This window comes from Narcine bancroftii, chromosome 3, assembly GCF_036971445.1.
Source record: "Narcine bancroftii isolate sNarBan1 chromosome 3, sNarBan1.hap1, whole genome shotgun sequence".
Taxonomy (NCBI): domain Eukaryota; kingdom Metazoa; phylum Chordata; class Chondrichthyes; order Torpediniformes; family Narcinidae; genus Narcine; species Narcine bancroftii.
Genome location: NC_091471.1, coordinates 366,683,193 through 366,698,645, shown reverse-complemented (window position 1 = coordinate 366,698,645; position 15,453 = coordinate 366,683,193). Strand labels below are relative to the sequence as shown.

At 47.5% G+C, this 15,453-nt stretch overlaps 1 protein-coding gene across 6 annotated transcripts in view; it reads right to left on the bottom strand.

Moving 5' to 3' along the window:
- engase (endo-beta-N-acetylglucosaminidase) overlaps positions 1 to 13,747 on the bottom strand; it is a 92,680-nt gene extending 78,933 nt beyond the window's left edge. For 3 of the 6 annotated variants that reach the window (XM_069930240.1, XM_069930241.1, XM_069930242.1), the window contains exons 1-5: positions 13,639 to 13,747; positions 9,558 to 9,634; positions 7,094 to 7,298; positions 4,148 to 4,296; positions 3,484 to 3,638 (exon numbers count right to left, since the gene is read on the bottom strand). In XM_069930240.1, coding sequence (XP_069786341.1) covers positions 3,484 to 3,638; positions 4,148 to 4,296; positions 7,094 to 7,298; positions 9,558 to 9,634; positions 13,639 to 13,712 — 660 coding nt within the window. In that variant the 5' untranslated portion in view covers positions 13,713 to 13,747. Of the gene's footprint in view, positions 1 to 3,483; positions 3,639 to 4,147; positions 4,297 to 7,093; positions 7,299 to 9,557; positions 9,635 to 10,458; positions 10,677 to 13,638 lie in introns of all 6 variants that reach the window. The other 3 variants (XM_069930239.1, XM_069930237.1, XM_069930238.1) reach the window with 3 other exon arrangements.
- Between the last annotated feature and the right edge of the window lie 1,706 nt (positions 13,748 to 15,453).

Below are 15,453 nucleotides of genomic sequence, written 5' to 3'. Positions count from 1 at the left end.
AGCCATTGCCTACAGACTTTTGGATTTAGTGCTGAAAAGTGGGATTAGGGTGGGTCGTTGTTTTTCAACCAGCACACACAGAATGGGCCAAATGGCCTCCTGTGCCATACAACTTCTACAATTCCATGACATCCCTTCATCCAGCAGATTACTTGCAAGATAAAGCAATGTTGAAAGTGAGAAGCAGAATTCAGCAGGCTGCGACAACAGCCGGGACTGGTAATTCAGTGAGCAGATTGATTTCTTTTAAAATATACCTCCTGTCAGTTTTCCAAAGTACACAATATTTTGAGAATTAAACTACTGGATATAAATGGAAGTACCAATTCCCTCAAACTAATAGTATCATAGACATCCCCGCAATAAAACTGACTGCCTTTTAAAGTCTAAGGCTTTCAATGTACAAGCAAGAGCAATCGCTATACTAAAAATTGGAGAGAGTCAAAATATCCTGGAAAAAATTCACTGAGCGGGAATGAGACAAGAACCAAAACATCACCACCTTCTGCACATAATATATGCCAAATGAATAGCAACTCAAGATGAATATAAACATTATTTGTTGACAATAATTTGAAATTTGTAGTTAAATTGTTAACTAGAATATTTATGAGTCAAGTTTTATTTTAACCCCACCATATAACTGCTCCACATAAATCTTTGGCTATGAAACTGGACAGGCAGCTTGCTCTCAATCTTCCTGCAGTTCTGTTCTATCACCGGAAGGCACAGCACAGAACTGCAGCCAAAAATGAGCTCCATCTCCCTCAATGCAGGAATCGCTCTGTTCCAAGAACCACATTTGCTGAACTTCAACTCCTCAAAAACTAAATTGCATCCATCTCTTTGAGTCTCGGATACTGTTCATTAGAACTACCTTATTTACTTTCCATTATGGTCTCTTTCTTCTTGCATTTCCCCTCACTGCCCCCTGTTCATTAAACCCAAGCCTCCTCACATTCAAGCCTCTTTCTCCCAATGCCCCAATATTCTCTGCCACCTTGTTTTCACATTCTGTAATTCCTTCCTTTAATATCTTTTCTCCCTTTGGAACATCTGACCAAGCTATAGACACCATTCTTAAAAATTACCCCTTGGCTTGCAATTTACTTTTTTTTCTTCTATCTCTATGTTCTATCTGGGAAAAAGGATTTCAACTTTAAATCTTCCACAGAGACACAAATTGTAATGGTAGCTCTCTTGTGCTCACAATGTTAAGATGTACCCAAAATTACCTCCCTCTACCAGCCTGCATCTTTTAACATGGTTCACCACACCATCATACCACAACTATTCCACAATGAGATGGGACTGAACTAAACAATTTTGTCATTCTCCACTCAAACACATCCAAAAAGAATAACTTCTCTTCATGCCAAGTTTTACGTCTGAGGACTGCGAGGACCCTCAACCTGATCTACCTCTCTATAACACCTCTCTGCACCCTTATCGCCTCTATTCCCAGGTCGTCAGATGATACCTGGTACTAAATGAACATCAATTTCCTTTAGTTAAACACGAGTAAAACCAAAGCTTTTGATCGCTCATTACCAACTGCATCTCTCCCCCTGTACCTGGCTGAACTGAAACCAGTTCCTTTGAACCTTGGTGCTTGGGTGACCATACCCACAGGAAAAAGGAATCTCAGGGTTGTATATGACGTCATGTATGTACTCTGACAATATATCTGAAATCTGAATCAAGGCAACCTATCTCCAAATGTCCTGAACACTTCCAAACTCAAGCTCTGCCTCAGATGATCTGCTGATGAAGTTCTAGAGTAAACTCTTTCAATGAGCTCAAAGTCAGCCTGCCTCATGCTGCTTTCCATAGATGCAAGATTTATTCCAAATTCTGCTATCTAGTTTAATGTCCTATTCACCATCACTGAGAGGCCCTGTTAGCGGTGACCAGGATTTGAATCCCACACTGTCTGTAAGGAGTTTATATGTTCCCGTTTCCTCCCATCGTTCAAAAACGTACCGGGACTTTAACTGGGGACCAAGGGCTCATGGTCCGAAAGGGACCATTACTTTATTGTATGTCTAAATTTTAAGTAAATAAATCCCTAGGAAAAAAACATTATTTTTAAAAAAAGGGTGTCACAGTGACACAGCTGGTGTAGCTGCTGCCTGCCTCACACCTCCAGCAACCTGGGATCAGAGCCAACTCCCAATGTGGACTATGCCTGCTCTCCCTCCAACTACATGGGTTTTCTCTGGGTCCACCAGTTTCCTAACGCATCTCAGACAAGCAAGCACTGTAGACTGCTCTCCAGGAGTAAGGAATGGAATGCTGATGGGAGCGTACAGAGACCAAAATTAGATTAGTGTAAAGAAGTGACCGATGGTCAGTGAAAACACGATAGGCCAAAGGGCCCATTTCAGAGCTGTGTGAATCTGTGACTCCAAAGGATTTAAGTGCTCTTGTCACTGTAAACCCATGTGTAGGTGCAACAAGCAGGCAAGAGGGAAAATTGTACATTGTAAGCGGATTTCATTCTAGGAATAAAGAAGTTTTACAGCAGATATTGATTGAGATAAACAAGATAGAGACAGGAAAGTTGTTTCCTCTGGTAGGTGAGTCTAGAACTAGGGAACATAGACAAGATTAGAGGGACTAGGTTTAGGACAGAAATGAGGCTACCTCGCTGCATAGAGGTAAAATACAGATAGACAGATTTTAGGGGAATTAAAGGTGAGAAATTTATTCACATCAGAGTACAAGCCTATTCCAGCCATTCTGGTAGGTGGAGTAGAGTCCACAGCCAGATCAACCTTGATGTTATTAAATGAAGGAGCAGACTCAATGGGCCAAGAGGCCTACAACTGCCCCCATTTCTTATCAAGTTCTTTGGTGAGACAGCACTACGGCATTGTGCACAGTGTTGGTCTCCCATTCTTAAAGGTACGAACTACAAGAAAGAGGGGAGCAATGATGCATCAGACTGGTCCCTGGGATGGTCAGTTTCCTATTCATTCTGTGAAAATTATATCGATAGAGTTTAGAAGAATGAGAGACGATCTCTTTGAAACTTACAGAATTCTCACAGAGCCCAATGGGGTGGATGTCTCCTTTAGCCATTGATCTGGAAACAGGGACTCTGCCTCAGAATAGTTAGGTAATTTAGGCTCAAATTCAGAAGGGATTTGGTGATGCAGAAGATGGTGAATTTTTGCAAATTCTGGAGGGGTCTGTTTAGATTTCCAAATATTCAAGGAATATGCGAACAGTGCTCAGAAATAGATCCAAGATAGAATATCAGCCTTAATTTTGAATGACAGAGTGGGCGGTAAGGCCTGCTTCCCCCAATTTTCATAATCTTACGTGACTGAACATCATACATGCATTTTACCACATTATCAAAAGAAAATCCTCAGAAGGAAGGCAATCCTGAAACCCCTGCACCAATCTTTTCTTTCTCCCTCATTAAAATCTTTACTGGGTAAATTAAGATCAATAATCCCAAATCTCTTTACTCACACTTAACACATTTTCAATGTTAACCAACCATCCATCAAACTGAAAGAACTGGGCAATCATCACAAGCTTGTCCGCCAATGCTCTGAATGACTCCTCGTTAACCAAAAATACTTCACAGGTTGCAGCTCCATCTTTCCACTCTGTGATGAATGTTCCTGTAAACAAATCAAAATCTTTTACCTTTTAAAATAATTATCATTTATTGCTGTGCATCAATTTGAACACAAAGCTAAACTGAGGAGCATTATTATTTCTGCAAATGCTAAGAATCAAACTGAATACCACACAAAGAGATCTAAATAAAGATAACTGCTGTACGCTGGAGAGAAATGAAAGCATCCAATTCAGCGTTAGCTTTAGAAGTGTTTCAGAGATTGCTTTCTCGTCTTTGGAAGCAGCAATTAAAATAAGCTCAAAGTCAAAGGAGAAAAGCAATCCTTTCTGAAAACCTCCAGCCAGAACTCAGTGATTTTAGGTCAACCAGTGGCATTCTTGCTTGAGAGGTGAAGCTCTAAAAATCTACGCTCATTGACTACTTCCTAATTTACAAGCTTCTGGTTCTCCTTGAGTTGATGCTAAAGATTCAATGCCTTCCATTTTGCCTGCACATTTTTTGCCGAATGAAACGCAGCCACATTTTTGTGGTTAAGGTTGTCATATTTACCGAAAACAGCCACACCGTGTTTATGTGCAGCATTGGTCCAGCAGGCTGGTGGGATGGTCACCAGTTGGTGACTGAAATATACAAAGATGTCTATATACAACCAATGGTAAAAGACAAAAGGATTCTTGTCACACACACCTTGTATATACCTGAAAAACAACACAATCTGTTAGCAGCAAATTTTTCAGGAGGCTTAACCAGAAGAATCAAACTCTATGTGATTCTGTATCTTCTCTTACACATCCTGTTTGATAACATGGGGGTGCAACATATCCAAAATAATACTGTGGCTACAATTAATTAAATTGGAATCCCTTTTCGAAGTCAATCTCAGATGCCCAAATGGGATAGCAATTTCAAGATTGTATTTACCTCCATTCCAAAAGTTACCAAAATTGTGTAACGTTAGCGGACGCGGACATTTACCCCCTCCATAAATCTTCGTCCGCGAAGCCAAGCCAAAGAAGAGTTGGGTGACATAATGGTTTCTCAAAGAAAATTCTATTTCGAATTTATTACTAAATCTTCTTTGAAGAACCCAAATGGAGACTACTTAAACTATATCCCAAATGTAAATATACCTTACTTCCATTTTGGAAAACCGGATTCAAAAATGACATTTAAACTGTGATGCAAACCGTATTTGGATTCAAAATAAAAAAAGGTTTGGTGAGTGAAGCCTAGAAATGAAAAGGACTTTGATTACGAGGGCAGATGTTGTGTGACATCCAGTGTGTGCAGAGGTCACTGTGTGCAGAAAATCGAGGCAAGAAAAAGTAACAGGAGGTCAGAGAGATTCTGTGTATCCTGGAACGGACAACGATGTAGCAAGGGCCTTACTATACACATGGGTAAATCTGCCAATGCAAATCTGAACCTTCTGTAATGAGATTTTAAAAGGAGTTCTCAAAGGTATACACAAAAAAATTATTGCAACAAAAGAGAAAAATTGAAAGCAGTTGCTTTTGTCTCTGTCCTCATGTTGAAAGACCTCCTGTGGCAGATTCTAACACCTCTCTTTAAAAGAAAAAAGACAAACTATTTTAATTTGCTCCAGCCCTTTAAGACCTGATGCCCTGCTGGAAATCACCTCCACCCTGTACCACATGCACCCCAGCCTTAATGTTCATTACTCCCATCACTTGGGTGAGCTTTTAATTCTCTCCTCAAGGTCAACAAAACTATATTTCTCACCAACATTATTCCATGCATATAAATATCAAAATCGAGTAATCAAATTAATAGTTATCTAATTCAGGGGATGCTTCGCCAATTTCTGCTGTCAGGGCTGTGGCCAAATTTTAAAAGCGTGCCATCAGAATTTCAAAAACATTCAAACCAAGAAAGATTTGAAACCTGAAATTTCTAATCTGCCGCAGCCCATTTTTTTTCCAATTAGATGGCAGAACTGTGATCATTAACTCAATTATGCCTCAGCTTCTGGCAAATTTTACACTGCCAGAGTCTACAAGACAGGTGATCTTTCTGGCTTTTCCTGAAGAACATCTTAAATCGCATTGAGATTATTTGTTCATGCCCAGAAAGATCAAACTTATTTCTTTCCAAACTGTGGCAAAGTGCATATGTGCATAATTGGACAAGCAATCCCCAGGCCTGAACCAACAAGACATCAATTCAAAATCCCACCAAATTGGATGGAAATTTATATTTAGTTAATTAAGTATCTCTGTATGGGTTAGCAAGCTGGATTGCTCATAAAACAAACTTTCTCATTGTACCTCAGCACACGAACCATAAAAGCAAATTTAAGTTTCAAATTTTAACGTAATGAAAGATCGTACAGTAAAATCCCCAGATTCCAGCACCTATGGGGATCACGGATGATAGATAGGTGAATTTTCCAGATGACTGAGATACACTCTTACGATGCCAAACTAATGCACTTACGTTAAAAATAAACAGCAAAATGTAAAGTAATTTGGAAAATATCAGTATTGTAGACCTTATTGATGTAAAGTTTATTTTAATCAAGTAATTCCCATAACTTACAAAATTTAAAATCAAACTCCTGTCACTGGTGCTGTAACAGCATTGCAGTAACTACTAAGCTGACCATGCTGCCATCAAAATTAACTCCTCACCCCCATGTTTACCGATAAAGCCTCACTAATATACTTAATAATAATAATAAAGACTCTTACTAGGTAGGGTTAGGGATACCCGATGGTGAGCGGTATCAGTCGGCTCTTCATCCTGGGCGCCGCCATTTTATTCAAATACAACTTTATCAAAATTTTATTCAAACAGCTGCTGTGGGTGGGGCACGACCGGGGCCCTCTGCTGGCTGAATGTTTGCTCCCATCTTCATTAAAGGGTTGCTTCAGAGAATATTTACAATTTTAAACTTTTATTTATTTTTTTATTAATTCCGGCCTATTTATTTATTTATTTATTCACTTGGGGGGGGGGGTTACTGGTTAGTTGGGTGGCTGAAATAACTAGGCCATTCATTATATATATCCATCAGGCTGACTAACGTCCTTTAGGATTGGAACTATATCATCCTAACCAGCCTGAACAATTCCTACTGCCGTCTTAAATGCCCCAGAAACCCATTTAGTGCTAAGGAATTAAAGAATGGGCAATAAATGCTGCTCTTGTCAGTGACACCTTTATTCCACAAATGGGATCAACTACCAAGGGGAACACATTAAAAATAACATTTGAACACAAGCATTTATGATTGTAATTAGTTAGAAGGATTTGCATGCTATAATTAGCCAAAGATTAGCAATACAAAATAATTGATGATGTTATCAACAATACCCTAACAATCTGTTCCTAACTAAATTGTGTGAAAGGACAGAAGGTCACACAGTTTCAATATTTAAAAAACTGGAAAGAGAGTTACACACACTGTTTTATTTTCATTGAGACCTGCTCAACTCCAAGGACATTAATTGGACATGCTATGTTTAGACATACCTGTCATTCAAGTATCCACCCTCCATGTCATGACAAACCAGCGTCCTTGGCCGATTACATTGCAGAGGAGGCTGTCGCGGAGCCAAGGGGATAACAGCTCTATTGAATTGATGGTCTTCAATAGAGGGTTGCCATAATTTCAGTTCTTCAAATGATGGAATGTAGAAGCTGACTGGTGCTGTGGTGTCAGGGTCATAGCAACGACCTACATTTAACAAAGATCCACAACAATTAATGGTCTTATCACTTATTTACACATGGCACTACTACACCTTAACAAACACCGGAATGATTTATTAAAGTTCACAGCAATACATCAAGACCGGAGTTCAGCTATTGCACAGGCAGGCAACATTACAGTTCTTCTCTTAATTGGATTCAGTACTAAAATTGCTGAACAGATTTAGCCTAGGGAAAATGCACATCTTCTCAATGCTGAAATACTAAAGTTAAACAAATCCCAAAACCTCAGCAACCCACAATAACTGGATTTCTATCACAGCATTGCTTAGATTCCTGCTAAATATTCTAGTTTCTCCTCCACTGATCAGAGAATCCTGCCCTCAGTTACTCCCCACACCACTCCAACTGATGCAAGGCTTACATGTAGCCAGGGTTGAGAAGCAAATAACATTTGCCATACAGTTTGGACAGTACGGTGGCACAACGCGAAGCAGCATAGACCCAGGGTCAAGCCATGGCTGCTGTTGGTGTGGAACCTGCATGTTCTTCCAACAATCATCTGGGTTTCCTTTGGTAATTTCACCAAATTACCTTCCACATCACAAAGACATATGGGAGGTAGATAGTGTGTAGTGAGTGGTGAAATCTGGGGGGGAAACATGTGAGAACAAAAGTGGAATCACATGATATGGAGCAGAATTAGGCCAATCAGCCCATCGTGTCTGTCCCACAATTCTATCATGGCCTCACTCCCTAGCTTTCTCCCCATAACCTTCAATGCCCTGACTAATCAAATACATGCCTTAAATACACCCAACCCATGTTTCCACAGCTGCTGGCAACATGTTCCACAGACTCACAACCCTTTGACTAAAAATTTTTTTTTGCATCTCTGCTTTAAATTGATCCTCTTTTATCCTGAAGTTATATCCTCTTGTCCGGGACTCCCCTATCAATGGGAGCATCCTTGCCACTCCATCCAGCTTTTCAGCATTCGAAATATCTCTATGAGATTCTCCCCACACCCCCCCCCCCCCCATCTTTCTCTATTCTAACAAGTGCAGTCCAATGTGAGAATTAATGCGAGATTACTGTAGCTGTGTGTTTGATGGCCTCTGTGGACTTACCTGGCTGAAGGACCTTTTGCGTACTTTATTGTTGTCGTCATAGATTCAACCTTCCTCCAAAGTCTCTCATTTGCTATCCAATTTAGGACTTCCCTCACTTGGTCTACTGCATTTATCCATTTGTAGCCAAATAGCCGTTAAAAGTGACTTCTCTTCCCTATTTAAATAACTCATGGAAGCCTAATGGATCTTTCTTCGAGTCCTACCTCTTCCTCAACTACATGCCTCTTCACAATATGAAAGGATGACAAGACACCTTGCGCTGAGAATGATGGAAGAATGGACCAAGATGTCTTCAGAACACCAAAGAAAGGGGCAAATTGTGGATTATGTATTAAATCAGAAAAAAATAATCAAGTACTTTAGAAGATTTTCAAAGTACATTCCACTACACATCAATCATAAAATTAAATTCTTCATCTAAGTTGTTCGTACTAGGTTCTTCACTCAAGTACAGGCTATAATTGGAAATTACTTGCAGAATATTTTAAAATACTAAAAATAAATTAATTTATTCTAAATCATTTATAATGGAGCTTAGTATCTTTATTATTGCTAAAATAAATCACTAAACTTCTGTACAAGGTCACTTATTTAACTTTAGAATTCCAGGCAAGTTATTTCTCCTTTACAGACAATTCCTGCTTGGAGCCTATCACTGGTGTCAGAAATTTCCAGCTATTGTTGACAATTTGTAAATGACCAAAAGGCAGAGGCACAGATAAAGAGAAATAAATAAATTTCCACTATAGATCTTTCATTTCAACATATCCCAGGCACATCTAAAGAAAATATGTAGAAACATTTAACAAACCAGATATGTTGACATGGAAGATACAAAATTGGCACAAGATACTTATTAATACTGATATAACTGAAACATAGGGATGTCCTCATATTTCAATGCAAACTATATATTGACTACACCTTCAACATCTAACAGTACATCAGATAATAACTTTATTGCTGGCAGTGTAAAAGAATTAATACAACAGAATGGAAAGGAATAAAGATTCCTTGGCTTCAACCAATACTCAAGCATTTTCCCAGCTCAAACCAGATGACATCCAAATGTTATATGTTTCATGCAGAATCACTGGACCTCTAGTCTCATAAGGTATACTATCAAGTCTTTGAAAGTTACAGATACTCACTGGGGAGTTGAAGGGCTTCATAATGAATCACATGATCAACTTGATGCTCCATTTGACAGGATCGACGAAGAACATCCCTGCAAGACGGACATACGTCTATGACAAATTACACGTCTATAAAATCTTCCACAATATAGCAAAAAATGTAGATAATTGGTTATGGCATGTCAATAAGAATAATTTATTATCCATTTAGACTCCAGCCATTTTTAACCTTTCATAAAATATATATACTCCAGTCTGGGTCCATGGGTGAGCTACCGTACGAACACCAGTATGATCCAGCTGATGGTTGGGTATAAAACCAGTCCTCAGAAACAGGGACACGGAATATATGCGCTTGTTGGTGGTCCCTGAGACACGGGGTCCAAGTACAAAATGAGTTTATTTAGTGATGAGGAGAAACTCAAATGTGCTGAGATAGATATAACTTTTTTTTAAATCAAATATTTTCATTCCAAAAAAATCAGATATTTTTTCCCAATGACACCCTGTCTAAATTTGTCAATGATGTGATATTAAATTAACTTTATTTTCATTTTTGCTTGTTCTGAATTTAATCTGCAAAACAGCCATCTATGCTATAACCACAGGATCAGGGCAACAATAAAGTTCATACCAAATTAAAACTTAAATGATTTATTAATTAAAGATGACAAGGATTCAGATTCAATTTCAATACTCTGCTACATTTGCTGGTCTTAAGGATACTATCCCAACTGAAAGGTTTAAGCAGATCAATATCAAGCGAAAACAAGGTTCAACTCAGTTACAAAGGGACTCAAGATTGGTGTAATATACTGGGAGCAACTATTAAGACAGTTGGTACAATTGACTGTTACTTTAAACGAGACTCAAGTTGATTTAAATCAGTGGTTCTGAACTGTTTCTTTCAACTCACATCTTTCTTTTCTTTGGCTTGGCTTCGCGGACGAAGATTTATGGAGGGGGTACATGTCCACGTCAGCTGCAGGCTCGTTTGTGGCTGACAAGTCCGATGCGGGACAGGCAGACACGGTTGCAGCGGTTGCAGGGGAAAATTGGTTGGTTGGGGTTGGGTTTTTCCTCCTTTGCCTTTTGTCACATACCATCTTAAGTAATCCCTATGCCACTGGTGCTCTGTGATTAGTAAGAGATTACTTAAGTTGGCATGCGAGTGGGAAGGGAAGGTTGAGAATCACTGTTCTTGACCCAAATGTTACTGAAATATATTCCTTGAGAAAAATTGTCATTGGCCTATTTCCTTTGGATTTATGAAACCGTGCGTATAACGAGTTAATTAGGTATGATTAAAACAGTGGTTTTCAAACCTTTTTCTTCCCACTCACATACAACCTTAAGCGATCCCTGACTAATCACAGAGCACCTGTCGCAAAGGGAGTAATTCAAGTGGGAAGAACCACTGATGAAAGTCACCATGTGGAGTTTCAAAAGGAACCATCGACTTTAATTCAAACACAGATCAAGATCACAAGAAAAAGGAACAGAAACAGGCCATTTGGAAGTGGTAAAGAGAGCATCTCCACCACATGTTAGTGCTCACTGGGCACCTGTAACAGAATGACATAATGCAAAACATATTTTTGATATTAGAAGTTATTTTCAGAAATCTCCAGGAGGAGGTGCACTTCCTGCAGCCCGCGAGTCTCTCCCTCATCTTTTCCCCAGGTTTCGTGATCATAGGACCACAAAAGGCTTGGTGGGGCACAGGGGGCATGTTAACGGGTAGGAGCGCCCCCTCCACCTTCCCCGGGGACCCCTCCACCTTCCCCGGGGACCCCTCCACCTTCCCCGGGGACCCCTCCACCTTCCCCGGGGACCCCTCCACCTTCCCCGGGGACCCCTCCACCTTCCCCGGGGACCCCTCCACCTTCCCCGGGGACCCCTCCACCTTCCCCGGGGACCCCTCCACCTTCCCCGGGGACCCCTCCACCTTCCCCGGGGACCCCTCCACCTTCCCCGGGGACCCCTCCACCTTCCCCGGGGACCCCTCCACCTTCCCCGGGGACCCCTCCACCTTCCCCGGGGACCCCTCCACCTTCCCCGGGGACCCCTCCACCTTCCCCGGGGACCCCTCCACCTTCCCCGGGGACCCCTCCACCTTCCCCGGGGACCCCTCCACCTTCCCCGGGGACCCCTCCACCTTCCCCGGGGACCCCTCCACCTTCCCCGGGGACCCCTCCACCTTCCCCGGGGACCCCTCCACCTTCCCCGGGGACCCCTCCACCTTCCCCGGGGACCCCTCCACCTTCCCCGGGGACCCCTCCACCTTCCCCGGGGACCCCTCCACCTTCCCCGGGGACCCCTCCACCTTCCCCGGGGACCCCTCCACCTTCCCCGGGGACCCCTCCACCTTCCCCGGGGACCCCTCCACCTTCCCCGGGGACCCCTCCACCTTCCCCGGGGACCCCTCCACCTTCCCCGGGGACCCCTCCACCTTCCCCGGGGACCCCTCCACCTTCCCCGGGGACCCCTCCACCTTCCCCGGGGACCCCTCCACCTTCCCCGGGGACCCCTCCACCTTCCCCGGGGACCCCTCCACCTTCCCCGGGGACCCCTCCACCTTCCCCGGGGACCCCTCCACCTTCCCCGGGGACCCCTCCACCTTCCCCGGGGACCCCTCCACCTTCCCCGGGGACCCCTCCACCTTCCCCGGGGACCCCTCCACCTTCCCCGGGGACCCCTCCACCTTCCCCGGGGACCCCTCCACCTTCCCCGGGGACCCCTCCACCTTCCCCGGGGACCCCTCCACCTTCCCCGGGGACCCCTCCACCTTCCCCGGGGACCCCTCCACCTTCCCCGGGGACCCCTCCACCTTCCCCGGGGACCCCTCCACCTTCCCCGGGGACCCCTCCACCTTCCCCGGGGACCCCTCCACCTTCCCCGGGGACCCCTCCACCTTCCCCGGGGACCCCTCCACCTTCCCCGGGGACCCCTCCACCTTCCCCGGGGACCCCTCCACCTTCCCCGGGGACCCCTCCACCTTCCCCGGGGACCCCTCCACCTTCCCCGGGGACCCCTCCACCTTCCCCGGGGACCCCTCCACCTTCCCCGGGGACCCCTCCACCTTCCCCGGGGACCCCTCCACCTTCCCCGGGGACCCCTCCACCTTCCCCGGGGACCCCTCCACCTTCCCCGGGGACCCCTCCACCTTCCCCGGGGACCCCTCCACCTTCCCCGGGGACCCCTCCACCTTCCCCGGGGACCCCTCCACCTTCCCCGGGGACCCCTCCACCTTCCCCGGGGACCCCTCCACCTTCCCCGGGGACCCCTTCACCTCCCCCGGGGACCCCCCTCCCCCTCCCCTGGGGACCCTCCCCCCAGCCCACCACCCCTCCAGCTCTTCCCCCCCCACTCTCTACCCCCCCCACCCTCTCTCCCCCCCACCCTCTCTCCCCCCCACCCTCTCTCCCCCCCCACCCTCTCCCCCCCCACCCTCTCCCCCCCACCCTCTCCCCCCCACCCTCTACCTCCCCCACCCTCTACCCCCCCACCCTCTACCCCCCCACCCTCTACCCCCCCACCCTCTACCCCCCCACCCTCTACCCCCCCCACCCTCTACACCCCCACCCTCTACACCCCCACCCACCCTCTCCCCCCCACCCTCTACCTCCCCCACTACCCCCCCACCCTCTACCCCCCCCACCCTCTACCCCCCCCACCCTCTACCCCCCCCCACCCTCTACCCCCCCCACCCTCTACACCCCCACCCTCTACCCCCCCCACCCTCTACCCCCCCCACCCTCTACCCCCCCCACCCTCTACCCCCCCCCACCCTCTACACCCCCACCCTCTACCCCCCTCCAGCTCTTCCCCCCCACCCTCTACCCCCCCCACCCTCTACCCCCCCCACCCTCTACACCCCCACCCTCTACACCCCCACCCTCTACCCCCCCCACCCTCTACCCCCCCCACCCTCTACACCCCCACCCTCTACCCCCCTCCAGCTCTTCCCCCCCACCCTCTACCCCCCCCACCCTCTACACCCCCACCAGCTCTTCCCCCCCACCCTCTCCCCCACCCACCCTCTACCCCCCCCCCTCCGCCGGCGCCGCTCACTCCCGAGGCCTCTGTCACTTACTCGCTGCCACTCGGTGTCCGGCTGCTCTGTCCAGCGGCCGCTCCCTTGCCCGCCGCAGCGCCCCGTCCCTCCATCTCGCTCGGCAGCGCTTCCGGGTTCGGGACGGCAGCTCCTTGAGGACAAGATGCACGAAACCAGCTCGAAACGCGTTGCTGAGGGGATGTCAAGAATAATAACAACGTAAATCATTTCATATACAGCCAAATCTCAATTGTAAATTAGAAAAATAATTATTACAGAACTTATTTCATTCAGGTCATCAAATTCTATAATTATAATAATTAAACCATAACTCATACTATGTCCAAAAATAATATTGAATACAAACATTATACAAACAATACATGAAAAATTCCCTTGTAAAAGCAGAGGTGCAGGACTGCTGGAGATCACCAGAGCACCTCGTGGGGCAGCTCCGGGCACCACATGAGGTGGTTCCAGGCACCTCGTGGGGCAGCTCCGGACACCTCATGGGGTGGTTCCAGGCACCTCGTGGGGCAGCTCCGGGCACCTCATGAGGTGGTTCCAGGCACCTCGTGGGGCAGCTCCGGGCACCTCATGGGGTGGTTCCAGGCACCTCGTGGGGCAGCTCCGGGCACCTCATGAGGTGGTTCCAGGCACCTCGTGGGGCAGCTCCGGACACCTCATGGGGTGGTTCCAGGCACCTCGTGGGGCAGCTCCGGGCACCTCATGGGGTGGTTCCAGGCACCTCGTGGGGCAGCTCTGGGCACCTCATGGGGTGGTTCCAGGCATCTCGTGGGGCAGCTCCGGGCACCTCATGAGGTGGTTCCAGGCACCTCGTGGGGCAGCTCTGGGCACCTCATGGGGTGGTTCCAGGCACCTCGTGGGGCAGCTCCGGGCACCTCATGGGGTGGTTCCAGGCACCTCGTGGGGCAGCTCCGGGCACCTCATGAGGTGGTTCCAGGCATCTCGTGGGGCAGCTCCGGGCACCTCATGGGGTGGTTCCAGGCACCTCGTGGGGCAGCTCCGGACACCTCATGGGGTGGTTCCAGGCACCTCGTGGGGCAGCTCCGGGCACCTCATGAGGTGGTTCCAGGCATCTCGTGGGGCAGCTCCGGGCACCTCATGGGGTGGTTCCAGGCACCTCGTGGGGCAGCTCCGGGCACCTCATGAGGTGGTTCCAGGCACCTCGTGGGGCAGCTCCGGACACCTCATGGGGTGGTTCCAGGCACCTCGTGGGGCAGCTCTGGGCACCTCATGGGGTGGTTCCAGGCACCTCGTGGGGCAGCTCTGGGCACCTCATGGGGTGGTTCCAGGCATCTCGTGGGGCAGCTCCGGGCACCTCATGGGGTGGTTCCAGGCTCCTCGTGGGGCAGCTCCGAGCACCTCATGAGGTGGTTCCAGGCACCTCGTGGGGCAGCTCCGGACACCTCATGGGGTGGTTCCAGGCACCTCGTGGGGCAGCTCTGGGCACCTCATGAGGTGGTTCCAGGCACCTCGTGGGGCAGCTCCGGACACCTCATGGGGTGGTTCCAGGCATCTCGTGGGGCAGCTCCGGGCACCTCATGAGGTGGTTCCAGGCACCTCGTGGGGCAGCTCCGGACACCTCATGGGGTGGTTCCAGGCACCTCGTGGGGCAGCTCCGGGCACCTCATGAGGTGGTTCCAGGCACCTCGTGGGGCAGCTCCGGACACCTCATGGGGTGGTTCCAGGCACCTCGTGGGGCAGCTCCGGGCACCTCATGAGGTGGTTCCAGGCACCTCGTGGGGCAGCTCCGGACACCTCATGGGGTGGTTCCAGGCACCTCGTGGGGCAGCTCTGGGCACCTCATGAGGTGGTTCCAGGCACCTCGTG